Raw genomic sequence first — 15,376 nt, 5'->3', positions numbered from 1 at the left:
TCCCTCTGGCAATGGGAGCTGCTCCCACTCGGCTCTCGACAGCCAGTTTTCTCAGCCCCTCTGTGGTGGGGCGTGCGGTGGCAACAACGTCACCTAGCTTCAGTGGGGCTTGCAATAAACCTACGGCTATATCAGGAGGCAGAGCAGCAAATGCTTGGGAGGAGACAGCCCCATCTGCCTCCCAAATCCACGCCGGGGTGCTCAGCTGCCTAAAATGCTCTCAGAAACGGTAAGGAGCATGATGAGCGCTGCACCAAAAACGGCTTTTTCACAACCAGCTCAGTTTTCATCCAGCTGGCTCTCCCAGCCACTGCTCTCTTGCCCATCAGTCCCTGGAGCAGCGATTCAGTCCCATTGACACCATCCTCTGCTCACCCCTTGTTTTGGTCTTTGCTATTCACAGCCATTGCAGGTCGAGAGACAGAAAGCTCTTTTGCAATGGACAGCTCAACTCTGTTATAGGTAGCTACATTTTTTTCCATTAAAATATTGTACAAATGCTTAGTGGGGTGCAGGGAGTGGTTACCACACTTCAATTAGTGCAATTAGTGCCCATAACGTTGCCTTCATGGAGTCTGCCTCCTCCATGGCCATGGTTGCAATGCGCTCCCACCTTCCCGGCTCCCCTTCTGATGCCAGTGGAGAGACACCATATGACTCTGCCTGTCTTGTTCCGTTTTTCTTTCAACTCACATACTGTATCTGTTTCAAAAACACTTCAGTCAACTTTTAGAACTCAATTACTGACTTTGATAGAGAAATTACTGTTCCTGTATATGGTAAATGACAGTAGTCTAGAACACTGTTAAATTTAAGTCTGGAAAATGAACTTTAATAAAATGCGCTCCAGTAATGTACTGTGACAGCTTTTAGTGAAATCAGCTCCAATAGTTTGATTCTCCCAGGAACACAGCGAGACATACTCCAGCAGCCTTGAGCCATGGAATAAGAAAGCAGACAGCTTTATGATAAATGGCCCCAGAAACCTAAATTACAGCTGCAGCAAATGAACAGTATGTCGAAATTACTCGGTGGCTTTTTGTTGCCTCCACGGAGCAGAGCTGCGGGCAGCTGTGCTGGTACACGAGTGTGCACTGACACCTAGTGGGACAGCCCCGGGTGAGGAGCCTTGGGGTAAAGTGGGTTTATTTTATTGAAGAACATCAACAACAGCCAGCCCTCCCTGATGCTAAACACCAGCATGAGATGACACAGCATTGGGTCATTTGTGCCCCTTCCTCTCCTGCGAGCAAGCTTGTTTAGTTTTGTTTTCTACAGGCTGCACCTTTGCCAAGCAAAGGACTGGCTTATCACTTCTCTTCTTACTTCTGCTCTCCCTGCCAGGGTCTCACCTCACTCCTCCTCACCCATGGGCACGCATGGGGGAGAAAGAGAAAGATTTACCATGGATCGATCAAAGTCTAAGGATGAAGGTGTAGAGAGAGCTCTGCCAATTGCTCTGATGTTAACATGCTGGTTAAACAGCAGAGTACTAAAATCAGTGTAATCAATCACACTGGCAGTATGGACTTGGAAATCTTCCCTGATGTGAGCCACAGCACCGATACTGCCAGAGGACTCATTCCTCTTGCAGGAAAGCAGGCTGCTGCAACCCTGGCTGCCTCGGAGCCAGTCCTGCTCTTACACGGGGGAACACGCCAGGATTCAAAGCCCGCTTCCAGAGCAGGAGGGTGACACCACGATATGGCTCCACGCACAGGCTTGGATGCCGGCTTCTCTGAAGCAGGTGCTGATGCATCACACAAAACTCACCGAAAGCTGGATTTGAATTAGAGGGAGAGAGGATGAGGATGGTTTGTCAGGAGGAAAGCTTACAGGCCAGGAATCTCCCAACTGCTTCACAAATACTCTGGGCCATTATGAGCCTCACTTCTTGATAGGAATTGAACAGAGGTGGTGCCAGGAACCACCTCCTCTTCCCACACGGGACAAGCACCTTCCCGGGCAGCTGGCACCATCGCTGGTAACGCGTCACTACTACAAGAGCGTCACAGTACTTGTTATATTTATTTTCAGGTCTGAGAGTTACACCTCCCGCGCTGCCAGCTCCCCCAGTGCCTCCCGACCCGCCCAGGAGGCTCATTTCTGCCCCTGGGGGTGTCCCCCCCCCCGTCCCTGCGACGGGGAGTCACAGCCTCCGGTGAAGTAAGGCAGGAACCTCCCCCTTCTGCAGGAGGCAGCTGCCGTTACTTCCAGCTCTGGCGGCAATTACCGCAGTAAGAGCCCCACGGCCTCCCCGCCATCCCCGTTGTCACCCCGCAGCGCCCCGGAAGCAGACGCGCAGCACAGCGCGCTTCCGCCGGCGTGCGCATGCGCTGCCCGCTCCTGCCGCTCCCATTGGCTGGAGGCCGGGGGGCGGGGCGGGGTGGCCGCCGGTGAGGCGGCGGCGGCGGCGGGCGCGGCCATGCTGCGCTCGCTCGGCTTCCTGCTGTGCCTGTGGGCGCTGCGGCTGCCGGCGCTGCCGGCAGGCACCGGGGCGGCCGCCCGGGGACTGGACGTCGCTTCCTACCGGTGAGTGCGAGGCCGGGAAGCGGGGCCGGCCGGGCGGGAGCGAGCGAGCCGGACAGGGGCTGAGCGGGGCTGTGCTTGTGCCTCAGGGAGCGGGTGCGCGCCATGTTCTACCATGCCTATGAGCACTACCTGGAGAGCGCCTTCCCCTACGACGAGCTGCGGCCGCTGACTTGCGACGGGCAGGACACCTGGGGCAGGTAGGGACCGTCCCCGAGACGGGGCATCGCCCCCGGCTGCCGCGGGGCCGGGCCCGGGACGCCCCGCTGCTGGGTGCCCTCGTCCGCCCCCCGCCTCCGCCGGGCCTCACCTCGCTTCTCTCCTCGCACAGCTTCTCCCTCACGCTGATCGACGCCCTGGACACCCTGCTAGTGAGTACGAGCTGCCGCTCCCCGCCCCATCCGGGGCTCGGCCCTGTACCTGCCCGCGGCTGCAGCCCGGCCTTCAGCCCGCTCAAGGCCGCTTCAGCCTTCTTCTCCACAGCTGCTTTTTACGCGGTGGTGATGGAAAGTCAGTTTATTGATTGACCAAGGAGCTTTTGCATATCGCTTTGCTCTGGCCCTGGGGGGCAGGTGGCCACAGCTCCGGGACCCTGACACCTTCTAACCTCTGACATGAAGACCTCGAGCGTGTGAAGAAAACATTTTGAAATTAGATGAAACTGTCAGTCGCCTCTTTAGTACTATTTGTAATTAATGATTTCACAAAATAGTAAGACAGAACTAGGATTATCCCCTAACATTGAATTGTGCTTTTGTTTCCCCGTGAACTCTAACCCTTGTTCGCTGTTGTTCTGCTCCCCCTGCAGATCTTGGGAAATGTTTCCGAGTTTCAGCGAGTCATCAACGTGCTGCAGGAGGGGGTGGATTTTGATATTGATGTCAATGCATCTGTCTTTGAAACTAACATTCGAGGTGAGGTGGGTTTTTCCGTGGCGTTCATGCTGGATTTCCTTCCTGTACAAGTCTCTGAACTGTACACAGAGTTAATGCAAGGGAGTAGTCAGAGTGAATTTGTAATGCAGTGTAACAGGACACATAAACAAACAGAAAAATCCCAAACAAATGTCACTTCCTTTTTGTCTTTGCACATCACCTTTTTGCTTCCTGCCTCAACACAAACAAGTCGACGTGGCAGTTTCAATATTCTAGTGCCAGGTTTTGGGCTTTGGAATAAAAATCTCTTCCACTGAAACAGTACTAATAACATACAGTCTTTTTCTACATACTGTTTTGGCGTAGAGATTATTAATTTCTTGCTTTAGCATTGTGATGTGAAACTTGTCTTTTTTTTGTTGAAAATTGCAAAGGCCTTTGGAGTCTTGTAACCGGTTGAACGTCTAACTGCTTCAGTGCCATCCAACTAAAAGACACTGTCAGGGAACAAAACTGTTACTTACGCTTTTTTTGTTTCTCCTGTCAAATATTGCTGAGCCAGTTTTTTGCAGTGGTGTAATTTCTCTGTGTTTGTGCTTGTTATGTGACAGTAGACAAGCCTGTGAAAAGGGCTAATAACTCCCTGCCTCTGTCCGTCATGCTGAAATTTTTTACTCTGGCCTAGACATTTTTCTCCAAGGTATTTAAGAAGGTACGCTGTCTTACTTTACACAAACATAGTATTAAGCTGTCTGGAAGAAATGAAACAGAATTCCTCTCACAGAGGTTTGTGTTCATTATACTGTTAGCTCCCTGACTGTCTGCAGGGCAGTGCAGGTATAGTAGGGCAAGTAGGATGTGATGCTTCTGAAATAATGGAAGAAATATATCTGCTACCCATTGCAAACAGGCAGGAAGAAACAAACCACTCTTCCTTTGTGGCATATTGAATTAGGCTGTTAAGGATGAGCCACCTGACTTTTCTTCCCCATAAACACTGCCTCTGCATCATGATAAGTACCACTGGTATCTGATTTCATTCCTCCCCACATTCTTTAATGGAATTCTTACTGTGCACCTTCCAGTAGTGGGTGGTCTCCTCTCCGCTCACTTGCTATCGAAGAAGGCTGGCGTTGAAGTAGAAGTGGGCTGGCCATGCTCTGGACCTCTCCTGAGGATGGCGGAGGAAGCAGCTCGCAAACTTCTGCCGGGTGAGAACTTGTCTGGTTTCTGTCACTGTGCCGTGGTTCGTGACTGGTGTGTTTGACGACAATGGCACTGCTTGATGTGTAAACTCATAAAACAGTCCTGTGTTCCCTGAGCTGAAAGCATGTTTAGCTGGTGGCAAAAACATTGTGAAGTGCGTGATACCAGTTGTATGTATGCGTGCCAAGTGTTGTATGTGCTTAACACATCAGTTTGTTTGTTGCTTGTTGAGGGGAAATATATTTAATATAAATAAAGGCTGTGAAAGAGCAGCTTGTAAAGACAAGAAGATGCAGCCTTCTCTACCCCTTTGTGGGCTGCTGCTGGGAGGTGTGCCCTGATAGCATGGCACTGTTCCCTTGTGTGGTGTGCACCCTGGGCTGCCACTGAGTAATCACAAGCTGAGGGTGTTTGCACTTTGCTGACCAGTGCGTGTAGTTCCGTTTTGACCACCTGTAAAAAAAGTAGGGATGCAGTCTGCTGCTCGGGGCAAGGTGGAAGAGATCTGCAGTACCTTCCCAGGACTGTGTGTAGCTTGGGGTACACTCTCTGCCCCTCACAGGGTCACACTCTGCTTCTCATTTCATTCTTTGCAGTTACTGCAATTGCTCCAGTCCCGCTTCTTGCCTGTGTGCAGTGGAATGTGAAGCACATGTTTGCTTGACAGTCTGTCAAACGTAACAGTGAACACTCATGTGAACCAAAAATACTACATTTCAGCTTTTCAGACCCCAACTGGAATGCCATATGGAACAGTGAACTTGCTGCACGGAGTAAACCCTGGGGAGACCCCAGTTACCTGTACTGCTGGAATTGGTACATTTATAGTGGAATTTGCCACTTTAAGCCACCTTACTGGTGATCCAGTGTTTGAGGATGTTGCCAGGAAGGCTTTGAAGGCACTGTGGAAAAATCGCTCAGATATTGGGCTGGTGAGTGAGGAATGGACTTTGAATTTGCTGCTTTTTGTGTAGTTTTGTGGATGCAATTCTAAGCATAAAAAAGCACAAACAGAGAGGAGACAGAACTAGATAAATAACCACAGTGCTAATAACTGGGCTGAAGTCGTGCGTTTGACATTGTTCCTGAACACCTGCAGCATCCACATCTCTGCTTTAGTGGTGCAACCCAACATTATGCCATTGTTCTGTTCCATAACAGATGTGGTTGGGAGACAAATGCCTTCCTCTGGGTATTGCAGTTTTTCTAACAGCAGCTGTAACAGATTAAATAAAAGGTCTGTCTGATGCCTGGTGTGGCAACAGCCTACGGAAGAGAATAAGAGCACAGCAAGTGCAACAAGATACTCCCAGCCCTCTACAGCTTTGGTGTTTTGGGATTATCCAGAGCTAGAAGCATTATCTCTGCGTTCATTATCTTCTGGTCAATCTTTCTTCAGTTAATTTCTATAGTTGCTTTTTGAACCTATGTGAGCTCCTAGTGTTGCATATGTGAAGTGGAACAGATTTATTCATATGCTGTATAAAGAAGTGTTTCCTTTTCTTTGCTTTGGCATCTGTTTATTTTTTTTGTTTATGCTGCTGGTCCTTGTTCAAGAAAGAAACTGAATAGCTGGGTTTTTTCATCTTTGTTAAGCAAGTCACACTTGTGTATTATATTCTCCATCATCTGGATCTCTTTCTAGGCTGAAGAGTCCTGGGTTTGAAGGATCTATTTAAATATTAGCATGGCAGCTCTCATGCCTTTGGCATCCTTGGCCTCCATCTCTGTATCTGTGCCTCTTCATCCTCCTCTGTTCTTTTGCAGGATGTGAATTAGGACCAGACACATCATGTTGAAATTGTGCATTTTTACAGTAGCATAACGGTGTTTTGTTTTGGCCAGTGCAGCGTTTATATTGGAAGCATAAAATTCCTAACTTATATTTTCTACAGTTTGTACTTCTCTGATAATGATAAATGTGTCTTGTGATGGAGAAAATGCTAGTTGGAATGGACATTGTGAATCTGTGAAATGGGCGGTCTGAAAAAAGGTCAAGAGTTTCTTGTGTGGTGGTGGTGTGGGGATTTTTTAGATTATAATTTAGTAGATTAGCTTTATTTCCACTTAAACTTCTTCTTTCCTCCTCTCCTTGCTTCTTCCAGGTTGGTAACCACATTGATGTGATAACTGCTAAGTGGGTGGCCCAAGATGCTGGCATTGGGGCAGGAGTGGACTCCTACTTTGAATACCTTGTTAAAGGAGCCATTCTCCTGCAGGACAAGGAGCTGATGTCCATGTTTCTAGGTGAGTAGTTTGTTTTCTGTGTGAAGGGTCCCAGGAATGCCTCCTTGACTGCCCCTGTAAAAACTCTGCATGTGGGACTGTGGAAGAAGTTGAAGAATCTAACAGGGTACATTCAAGACTGTTCCTGAAGCGTTTGTTGTAATGCTTTTGAACAATCTGTGATAACAAAGAGTTATCAAAGTGAGCATCCTGAGAAGTCATTCATTTGACATGGCTCAAGTGAAAAAGGGGCTTTTCTCATTCTTAAAAAAAGATCTTTTGTTGGATAACCTACCCATCTATGTTTCCTTATAGAATATAACAAAGCTATCAAAAATTACACAAAGTTTGATGACTGGTACCTCTGGGTTCAGATGTACAAAGGAACAGTGTCCATGCCTGTTTTTCAGTCCCTGGAGGCCTACTGGCCAGGCCTACAGGTAAGAGCTGTCATACCTGTAACATGTGGTGATTTTGTTCATCTGTCTTGTGTCGGTCTTTAATATTAAAGTAACAGCTACAACCCTCATCTGTGCTGGTTTAAAAGTTTGTTTTGATCTCTGGTGAAATCTACAGTAGTCTGACCCTGTAGAAGAGCAGATGTTGACTTTATCTATGGTGTATAAAAAAAAGTCTCCCATTAAGCATGATGGGAGGGCAGTTTTGTTGTAGCAAACTCCACTGACAGTGGTCTCGTAATCCAGATGGGGAATGTAAGGCAAAAGAGAATCACACCTCTCTTTCCACCACCTCATAGGTGCTTTGTGTGAATACTTTCCCATTGAGAGGTTTGCTTTCTCATCAGTACTTACATTTGGTCTGGGACTTTGTTAGCCCCACTGAAATAGACTGGGTGCTCTGATGGACTAGAAGAAATGTTGACTGAAGAAACCCAGCCTTCCGTTAACTAAAAATGAAAGCGACTTCATATTATTTAGGTGTGTGGAATGTGAGCCAACAGAAAGGTAGCACCTATCTCTTTAGTCCTACCTGTTCTTAAGGCATCATTCCTAAATATTACTTACACCATTCAGACCTGCTGAACAACCTGTTTCTGTCACTATCTCTTGTTTTGACTATGGCAGTATTATTGCATCAATTCCTGTGCTGTTTCTTCTTCACCCAGATGTTGCTTTGCTAATTGTTTCCTCTTTCTCAGAGCCTAATTGGGGATGTACAGAATGCCATGCGAACCTTCCTCAACTATTACACTGTCTGGAAGCAGTTTGGTGGGCTACCTGAGTTCTACAACATTCCCCAGGGCTATACAGTGGACAAGAGAGAAGGATATCCACTCAGACCTGGTAGGCAGAAATAAAATAAAAAGGAGCATGGAGTTCTTCTTTTGCTCTGGTGTTAAGAATAGCAAGATCAACCGTAAGCAACACCTGCCCTCCAAAAGTTCCTCCCCAGTTTTGCTTTGAGTTAGTTCCTGCATGCATTTTACCCGTGATTTCCATAGTCAAAGCTACACATCTTGCTTTCTGCCATTCACAAAGGCAGGGCTACCTTTTAAAGGAAGCAAACCATAGTGTTACTATATAAAGGGGTCCTGTTAATGAATTGGGTTCACGATGTAGGGTTTGACATGCTTAAGTGTTAGACTGTCTGACATGAGATGTTTTAAAGTCATGTGAAATGTTAATGGGACTGCCTGTGTCCTTTAAATTTAGGAAGTGAAAGAGAGTATGAATAGAACCACTAGTTCTGTTGAGTTCCTGAAATAAACTAATTCTAGTTGCCCTAGTAAAGCTCAACATCTAAGAGGGATTATATATTGTCTGTGATACTGCAGTGAAATGATCTATCTTTTTTTCTGTTGGTTGTTTTTTTTTTACAACTCTGAACAAAAAAAAAAGAAAATTGCACCCAATTATTAGGTCAGTAAAACTTTGTAAATGAGAATAATCAATTTCCTTTTGGTCTGAGTGTTCAGCTGACATCCACATTGGACACCTATACCAAAAATACTCATCAGCGTTAACTTTCAAATGTATTAGAGCATCCAAAAAGACCTGTTTCTTTAGTAAGTAAACACAGCACAGTGCATATGTTGCCTATACAGAGTATTTCCATAGTGCCTGTTTTCATGGTGTTTTAGATACCTGTTTCAGAGGCTTATGGTGTTGTTTAAAAACTGTATTTTGGGGGTTGAATTTCTTGTTTGTAATCCTTTCTAGAAGCATCTTTCTTTTCTTCCTTTGACCACTGAGTTTAAATCCTTTTCTCTCTTGCTCCCCTCCCACTCCCTGAATGTGGGAGGGGAGCATTATTCACTCTTACCTGAGCTGATGCAATCTGGTTAGAGTGAATTTCTTTGTAGCACATCCTTAGTAAAAGCAAGTATCTGTGCTTTGAGCCAGAGGAAATACAAGGCAAGCTAGGCTGATCACCTGATCATCTTAAAGTAGCATTGTTAAATCAGTTCAAGGAATATCTTGTCTTCCCTGTGTATGTGGTTTGGTGATCTTTACGCTTGCAAATGTTTGGGTTTCTTTTGCAGAGCTGATTGAGAGTGCAATGTATCTGTACCGTGCTACAAGAGATCCCACACTCTTAGAACTGGGAAGGGACGCAGTGGAGTCAATAGAGAAAATCAGCAAGGTGGACTGTGGATTTGCAACTGTAAGTGCTAAATCAACTACTAGGTTGGCTATATGGCTGCTAAAATATCAGTTTTTAGGAAGTGTTCTCATGAACGATGTTTTGCCATTGAGTCAAGGGATCACTTTGGTTGAAACATGACTTCTTTTTTCAAACAAACCCCTTGTATTTCTCTGTGAAGCTGATCTGGTAACTGCTGGTCATGTTTCTGGTAGTAACTTCCCTCACAGCCTGAGCAGTGGGACAAATTCTGTCATTGCCTGTTGCACCAGAGCCCAAAACATGGGAGAGCGAGCATCGGAAGCTTCTCCTGTCTCCTGTATCTTGATAGGTACTAGGTGCTCCAGCTCAGCAGGAAGGCTCCTATGCAGGCTCTCTGCCTGCCAGTTTTCTGATGCTGCTTTTCCTCTATGCCTTGAAAATCTGATCAAACACAAAAGAACTACAGTGAGTGATTTCTCTAAAATCATTTAATAGAAGATTTCAAACATACTATTAAGGTCTGTTTTACAAAAACCTCCTTATAAATATTGGGAATTAGGCCTTGTGATTTGGGAAGTAGGTAAAAGCCTTATGATTTTTTAGTGGGGGAAATGATGAGATGCTTACTCACTCTTCTTCTCCTTACCCATATAGGAAGTGTATTTCTCCTGATTGTTAGTTTCCTGTTCCTTATCACTAGACTATACTAATTCATAACAGCTGAAACCTTGTTGATGTATCTGCATACAACTGTTTAAAGTACAGAGTGAATTGGTGCCATACTGTGCTGTTTAACTGAAATGAATTGCAGGCTGGTTTTACTTTGCCCCCTAAGTTCATAACTTACTGAATTTGATACAACTGTAACCCACTGCATTTCTTATCTTGTAGATCAAAGACTTGAGAGATCACAGACTGGATAATCGCATGGAATCCTTCTTTTTGGCTGAAACAGTAAAATATTTGTACCTGCTGTTTGACCCAGACAACTTCATTCACAATGATGGATCAGTCTTTGATGTAGTGATTACACCATACGGGGAATGCATCTTGAATGCTGGAGGATACGTCTTCAACACTGAAGCTCATCCTATAGACCCTGCTGCGCTGCACTGCTGTAGGAAGCAAAAGGAAGAGCAGTGGGAGGTGGAAGACTTGATGCGGGAATTTTACTCGCTGAAGAAAAACAAGAAATTCACTTTAAAAAGAGCTTCTGACCATGGTGAAGGGGAAGGTGCAAAAGACCCTGAAGATGCCTCCTCAGAGAAAGGTGGAGAGAAGATAAACTCTAAGAAGAATTCACACTCCCTCCTAAGTTGCCCCAGTCAATCCTTTAACTCTAAACTTGCAGTACTGGGACAGGTCTTCCTAGATAACACCTGATTCTATTTTCATTATCAGTTTAAATTATTGATTTAGACTCTGGGAATATATTTTTATAGTTTCATAATGGAAAGTGTTGTACCTCACAATGTGAATTGTATTATGAAGTGAAACAGCTTCCCATTAAATTCTGCTACTGCTGGTTCATACAATGTGATACAGATATCAGCTGTTAATGCTGTAAAGTTGCTAATCTCAAATGGATTGATTGCCTGAATAGCAAACAGGTGTTCAGAAAGAGAAAGAAAAGTCTACAGGTTAGAGGTGCCTTGTTTATTTCATTGTGAGTTTGTTTTGAAGTTTTACAGGCTGGTGCAGAGTCCACAGCTTGCTTTGTTCTGTAAAAATGAGCCTGAGCAGTCCCCTGTCATAAGGGGAAAAGCAGGGACTACTAGCTGCAGCTTCACTTCTGAGACTACAAGTCTCCTCTGCAGTGTGCCCCACCTTTTATCTTTGGCCTCTTTATGAATATGTGGTTAGCCTGAGAGATTGATTACCAGTCAAGAAAACCTTTTGATTTTGAAGTGGGGGCTCAGATTTGTAGAGCTAACATGTCTGTTAAGCCTGAAGGGATGGCATGGGGGGAGGAGAGCAGTTGTGACATAGAAAATTGCTCGGTTCCTCTGTATGTAGAATCAGTGTGGGTCAGTACCACCTGCCTGAAACTGGTTTAGTAAGTGTCCAGGTAATGTCGTCTGCAAAGTGAGGTGGAGTGTGGACTAGCAAAGGTTTGATTTACCCTGCAGTGGAGCTTGCTTGCTTCTTACTGAATCTAACATGCTTTTCCTATGAAATTTCCCCATTTCCTTCCTCTTTTAAACTTCTTGGGGCCTCACTTGCCTAACTCTGCATTAGCCACCTCAGTCAGTGAAGCTGGCCTCAGGGTGGACCAGCTGAGCTGTATGTGTAGTATTCATAAGGGTAGGGTGGAAGGGTACTTGGTTCAGACCAAAATGCAACTATCCCTTGGTGCAGGAGACAGCTGAACAGAAGTTCATAAGCTGCTCCCTGAAGCAGGCACAGAGAGCGCTCCTTGTGGCCCTTCCTCTAATGGAAACCGGGCTGCATTTCTGTCTTTTTTCTGAACAGCTGAAGGGCATGAAACCTTTTGGTGTTCAGCTGACTTGACAAATCCAAACCCTTAAATGTGTTATTAGTGTCTTTTTGACAGGTATATGCAATGATCAGAAAGAGAGAAATCAGCAGTGTTATAAAGAGCTTTTTAAAGAAAAAGGGGGTGGGGTGCAGAAAAATTATGGGCTTTCTTCAAGCCTGCTGGAAGTTGAGTGGTCTGGAGCAAGCACAAACAAGCTATAGTCATGTGAGTGGATCAGAGAGACAGGATAAATAAATCCATGTGGCTAGTGAAATACTTAAATACAACTGGGTCAACGCCCAGTCTTTGGTGATGTGGGGTTGCTTTGAGAAACTATTGTTTTTGTCTCTATCTGTACTAGTGCTATGAAGTTACATAAAATCTGCACTCCTACCCTTCAGGATGGAAATCCTGTTGCAGTTGTGCATGAACTACAGGAAGAGACACTTGCAACTTTGGACAGACAGACACATTGGAAGGATTGGTAACCTCTACAGGCCCTTCTAGTTCTGTATCTCTCCTTTCCTTTTAGCAGGTGGGACAGCTGCTGTTCTAGAAATACTGCATTGATGCAGCTGTTGTAAGGGAGGTAGTGAGAGTGGAGCACCCTAAAACTGAGGCATTGTTAGACAGAGATGGAGTTCTTAGTGGCTCCTTGTTGTAACCATAAGGTTATCTTTTTCTTTTCCAGCTGTTCGTATCTTACACGCTATTCATTGTCTAATCCGTAGAACAACAAAATGCAGGCCTCTGATGGCTTCACTCAGTGCTTGGTCCTGATTCTCTCTCAGCACTGCCCCACCCATGAAGCAGAGGAAAAGGAAGGACTTACGGGATAGGCTGCAGGTTACCAACACAGTAGATCGCTGCTAACCACGGCATTTTGGTATCCTCACCTAAGAGGCTCCAGTAGCAGAAACAAGGGGTAGTAGCCTTAGGAGGGAAAATCTTTCCTCAGCACAGAGCTGAAAGAACTCATCTGTCTGTCCACAGCTACTGTTCTACTGTGAGTAATTAGATGGATCTTGATTAGTGCTGTGGGATGGATGAGTCAGAATAACACAAGACAGCCTTAATTTTGGTTTGTTCCAGTATTTGAGAGCGACTACCATCTTACTAAGACTTTCTTTTAACAAAAAGAACTGTGATATGATTTCTTAAGATCATTAGTGAGCCTTTTCTTTAAATGGAAAACTGTGTGACTTGCCCTAGCTGCTGGAAGGCAGAGAGCATACTTGAGTGACACATGTACAAGTTCTGCTATTTCATAGGCAATGTGATGAAGGACAGATGTTTGGGAATCTCTAAGGGATGGTGGGATAAAACCATCGGTGGCTGGCTGTCCTGCTAGAGATCAGATTCCATTCGCTGTATGTACAATGTAAGAGGTTCTGCTGTTAGTGAGAACTTGATGGATTCAAAATTACTATCACAAGTCAGCTGGGAAAAAAAAAAACAGAGCTAAAACTTGTGGTCTCCTTGCTGCCTCTCCTCCCAGGAGGATTACCTCCTCCTGCCTCACAATGAAGAGCATCTGTGGGAAGAGATAGCAGGTCTATTTTGGCATATTCCAGCTGGAGGGAGAGCTCCAATCAAGCAATACGGTGAGCGCTTGGTCATGTTAACAGAATGTAGAGTTTTTTCAGGAACCCAAAATGAGATGTGTGTGAAACACAGATGGGTAGTGGCAATTTTGAATGGCTTCCAAATGAGGCAGGTCAGCACTGAAAAGGTCCCACCTACAGTGCATACTTGTGGCATCTGCCAAAGGCTGGAAGGAAACTGGATTTTGGTTGAGTGGTGAAAGATAGCACAGAAACCAAATTTAGCATTTGCTGTTGATGCCATACTTGTAATTCTGTGAGGTTTTTTTCTCCACTCTAAGCAGCCTGCAAAGCCCAAAACTTCAGGCCAGATTTTCTGAGGTATTTCAAAAGTAATCGTTTGGATTTGGAGAGGCTGTGGATTGATGAAAGGTCAGACAAACACCTTGTGAAAGACTGTTTTAATGGAGCTAACAAAGGAGAAGATAGAGGAAAAAGTGCCAGACCTTTGCATGAATTGCTGGCAAATGGCAAAAAACATACGAAAAAGCAAGGGGGGGTATGCAGAGGAAGCACTAGGAAGGGGGACTGAGAGCAGCCTTTTGTATATGAGGCAGTGTGAGTGAAAAGATTGTCATGTTTGCATTTCTTCAAATGCAGTGCTTGGTGGCTTTCCGTGAACAGCAATTTATCTAAACAGCAAGTCTTCCATTAGCAGATCTTGCTTTTTACAAATAAAACTGCAATCATCATCAGGCCCACGCATTATTCATGGTGGTGAGAGGTGTTGTAAGATGTGATGCTGGAAAACTTCCAAATACATCACCCAGATGCCATCACAGCACTGGTTGGGCAGTGTTGCTAAGCATCATGTTAATACCTAGTGTCTTCATTGCTTTCTATTGTTCCTTGTACAACAAAGGGAAGTTAAAATGGAATATAAACTAAGGTCCATGTTTAAAGCGGTCACGATTTTGGGCACCCATGTTGTACACTGCGTTCCTTGCCGTCTCGCCTAGAAGTGGAGCTGGGCTGCTCTGCCGGGCAGGCGACAGAATCTCTAAGCCTCTAGAGAGGCGTCAGCAAGCGAGGGAGTAGGGCAGCCACTGGTGATCGTTGTGCCTTTGGGACCATCGTCGCCTCTCAGATCCCTTGGAGCTGCTGCCTGTACCTTAGTCAAGAACTCACCTCTGTCTTGCCAAGGTGCTCTGTCTCCTTTGACTTTCAGGGTGGGGGTTTTTTTGTAACCCTTGGAGGCATTACAGTTTTGCTTTGCTCAGCAGTTTGTGTGCATGCAGCTTTCTCCCCATCTCCCAGGGCAGAGCAGCTTTGTCGTGAAGGTCTGTCTGGTGGTCTGGGCTCTTCGGGTGGTCACTGGTCTCTATTTTGTGGTTTCTTTCATTTGATTCAAACAGCTCCTTGGGTTCCGCGCTATGGATTTGAGTTCTGCCTGTGTGTCTGGACCGCTCACCTCAGCTGGTAATAGTAAAGTAAAACAGTAGCAGTAAAGCACATGGGGGCATTGTAACGGAAATAAACTTGGGCGCCCTCCTGTCAGGGCCCTGCCGCCTCAGCAGCCCCCAGGAGAGATCGACGGAGGCGGCCCGGGGCAGGGGAAGGGCGGGCGAGGGCGAGGACGTGGCCATGGCGTTCAGCCCCCCCCGTCCCGCAGCAGCCTCCCCACGCAGCGTGGGGGGCGACCCAGGCGGCCGCCTGGGGATGGCGGGGCCTCCCCCGCCCCTCCCTGCCGGGATGCTCCGCGCATGCGCGCCACCCCCAGCCGGACTACATTTCCCAGCGGCCCCCCCGCGGCGAGCTCCGGCGGCGGCGCAGTGCGCGCGGGGCCCGGGCGGGGGCGCTGCGGAGCGCCCCTCGCGCCGCTCCGTACAAAGCGGCGGGGGAGGGGGCGCTTCCTGTTTGTCTCCGTCCGA

General features: G+C 46.4%; 1 protein-coding gene across 1 annotated transcript; it reads left to right on the top strand.

Moving 5' to 3' along the window:
- Positions 1-2,389: 2,389 nt before the first annotated feature.
- Positions 2,390-10,962, top strand: EDEM2 (ER degradation enhancing alpha-mannosidase like protein 2). Its single transcript, XM_052789978.1, has 11 exons — positions 2,390-2,532; positions 2,619-2,729; positions 2,861-2,900; positions 3,338-3,443; positions 4,490-4,615; positions 5,331-5,542; positions 6,716-6,857; positions 7,152-7,276; positions 7,996-8,140; positions 9,340-9,461; positions 10,314-10,962. Exons 1-11 carry the CDS (start codon positions 2,426-2,428, stop codon positions 10,803-10,805), a joined length of 1,728 nt encoding a protein of 575 aa, XP_052645938.1. The 5' UTR covers positions 2,390-2,425; the 3' UTR covers positions 10,806-10,962.
- Positions 10,963-15,376: the final 4,414 nt, after the last annotated feature.

The sequence above is a fragment of the Harpia harpyja genome, chromosome 1 (genome assembly GCF_026419915.1).
Source record: "Harpia harpyja isolate bHarHar1 chromosome 1, bHarHar1 primary haplotype, whole genome shotgun sequence".
In the NCBI taxonomy this organism is placed as follows: Eukaryota; Metazoa; Chordata; class Aves; order Accipitriformes; family Accipitridae; genus Harpia; species Harpia harpyja.
The sequence above is the reverse complement of the archived record's forward strand: the minus strand, read 5'-3'. Positions and strand labels throughout refer to the sequence as shown.

Coding starts and splice junctions, on each gene's coding strand:
- EDEM2 (XM_052789978.1), top strand. CDS start 2,426: ATGCTGCGCTCGCTCGGCTTCCTGCTGTGCCTGTGGGCGCTGCGGCTG. Junction 4,616..5,330: donor AGCTCGCAAACTTCTGCCGG/GTGAGAACTTGT, acceptor ACTACATTTCAG/CTTTTCAGACCCCAACTGGA. Junction 9,462..10,313: donor TGGACTGTGGATTTGCAACT/GTAAGTGCTAAA, acceptor CTTATCTTGTAG/ATCAAAGACTTGAGAGATCA.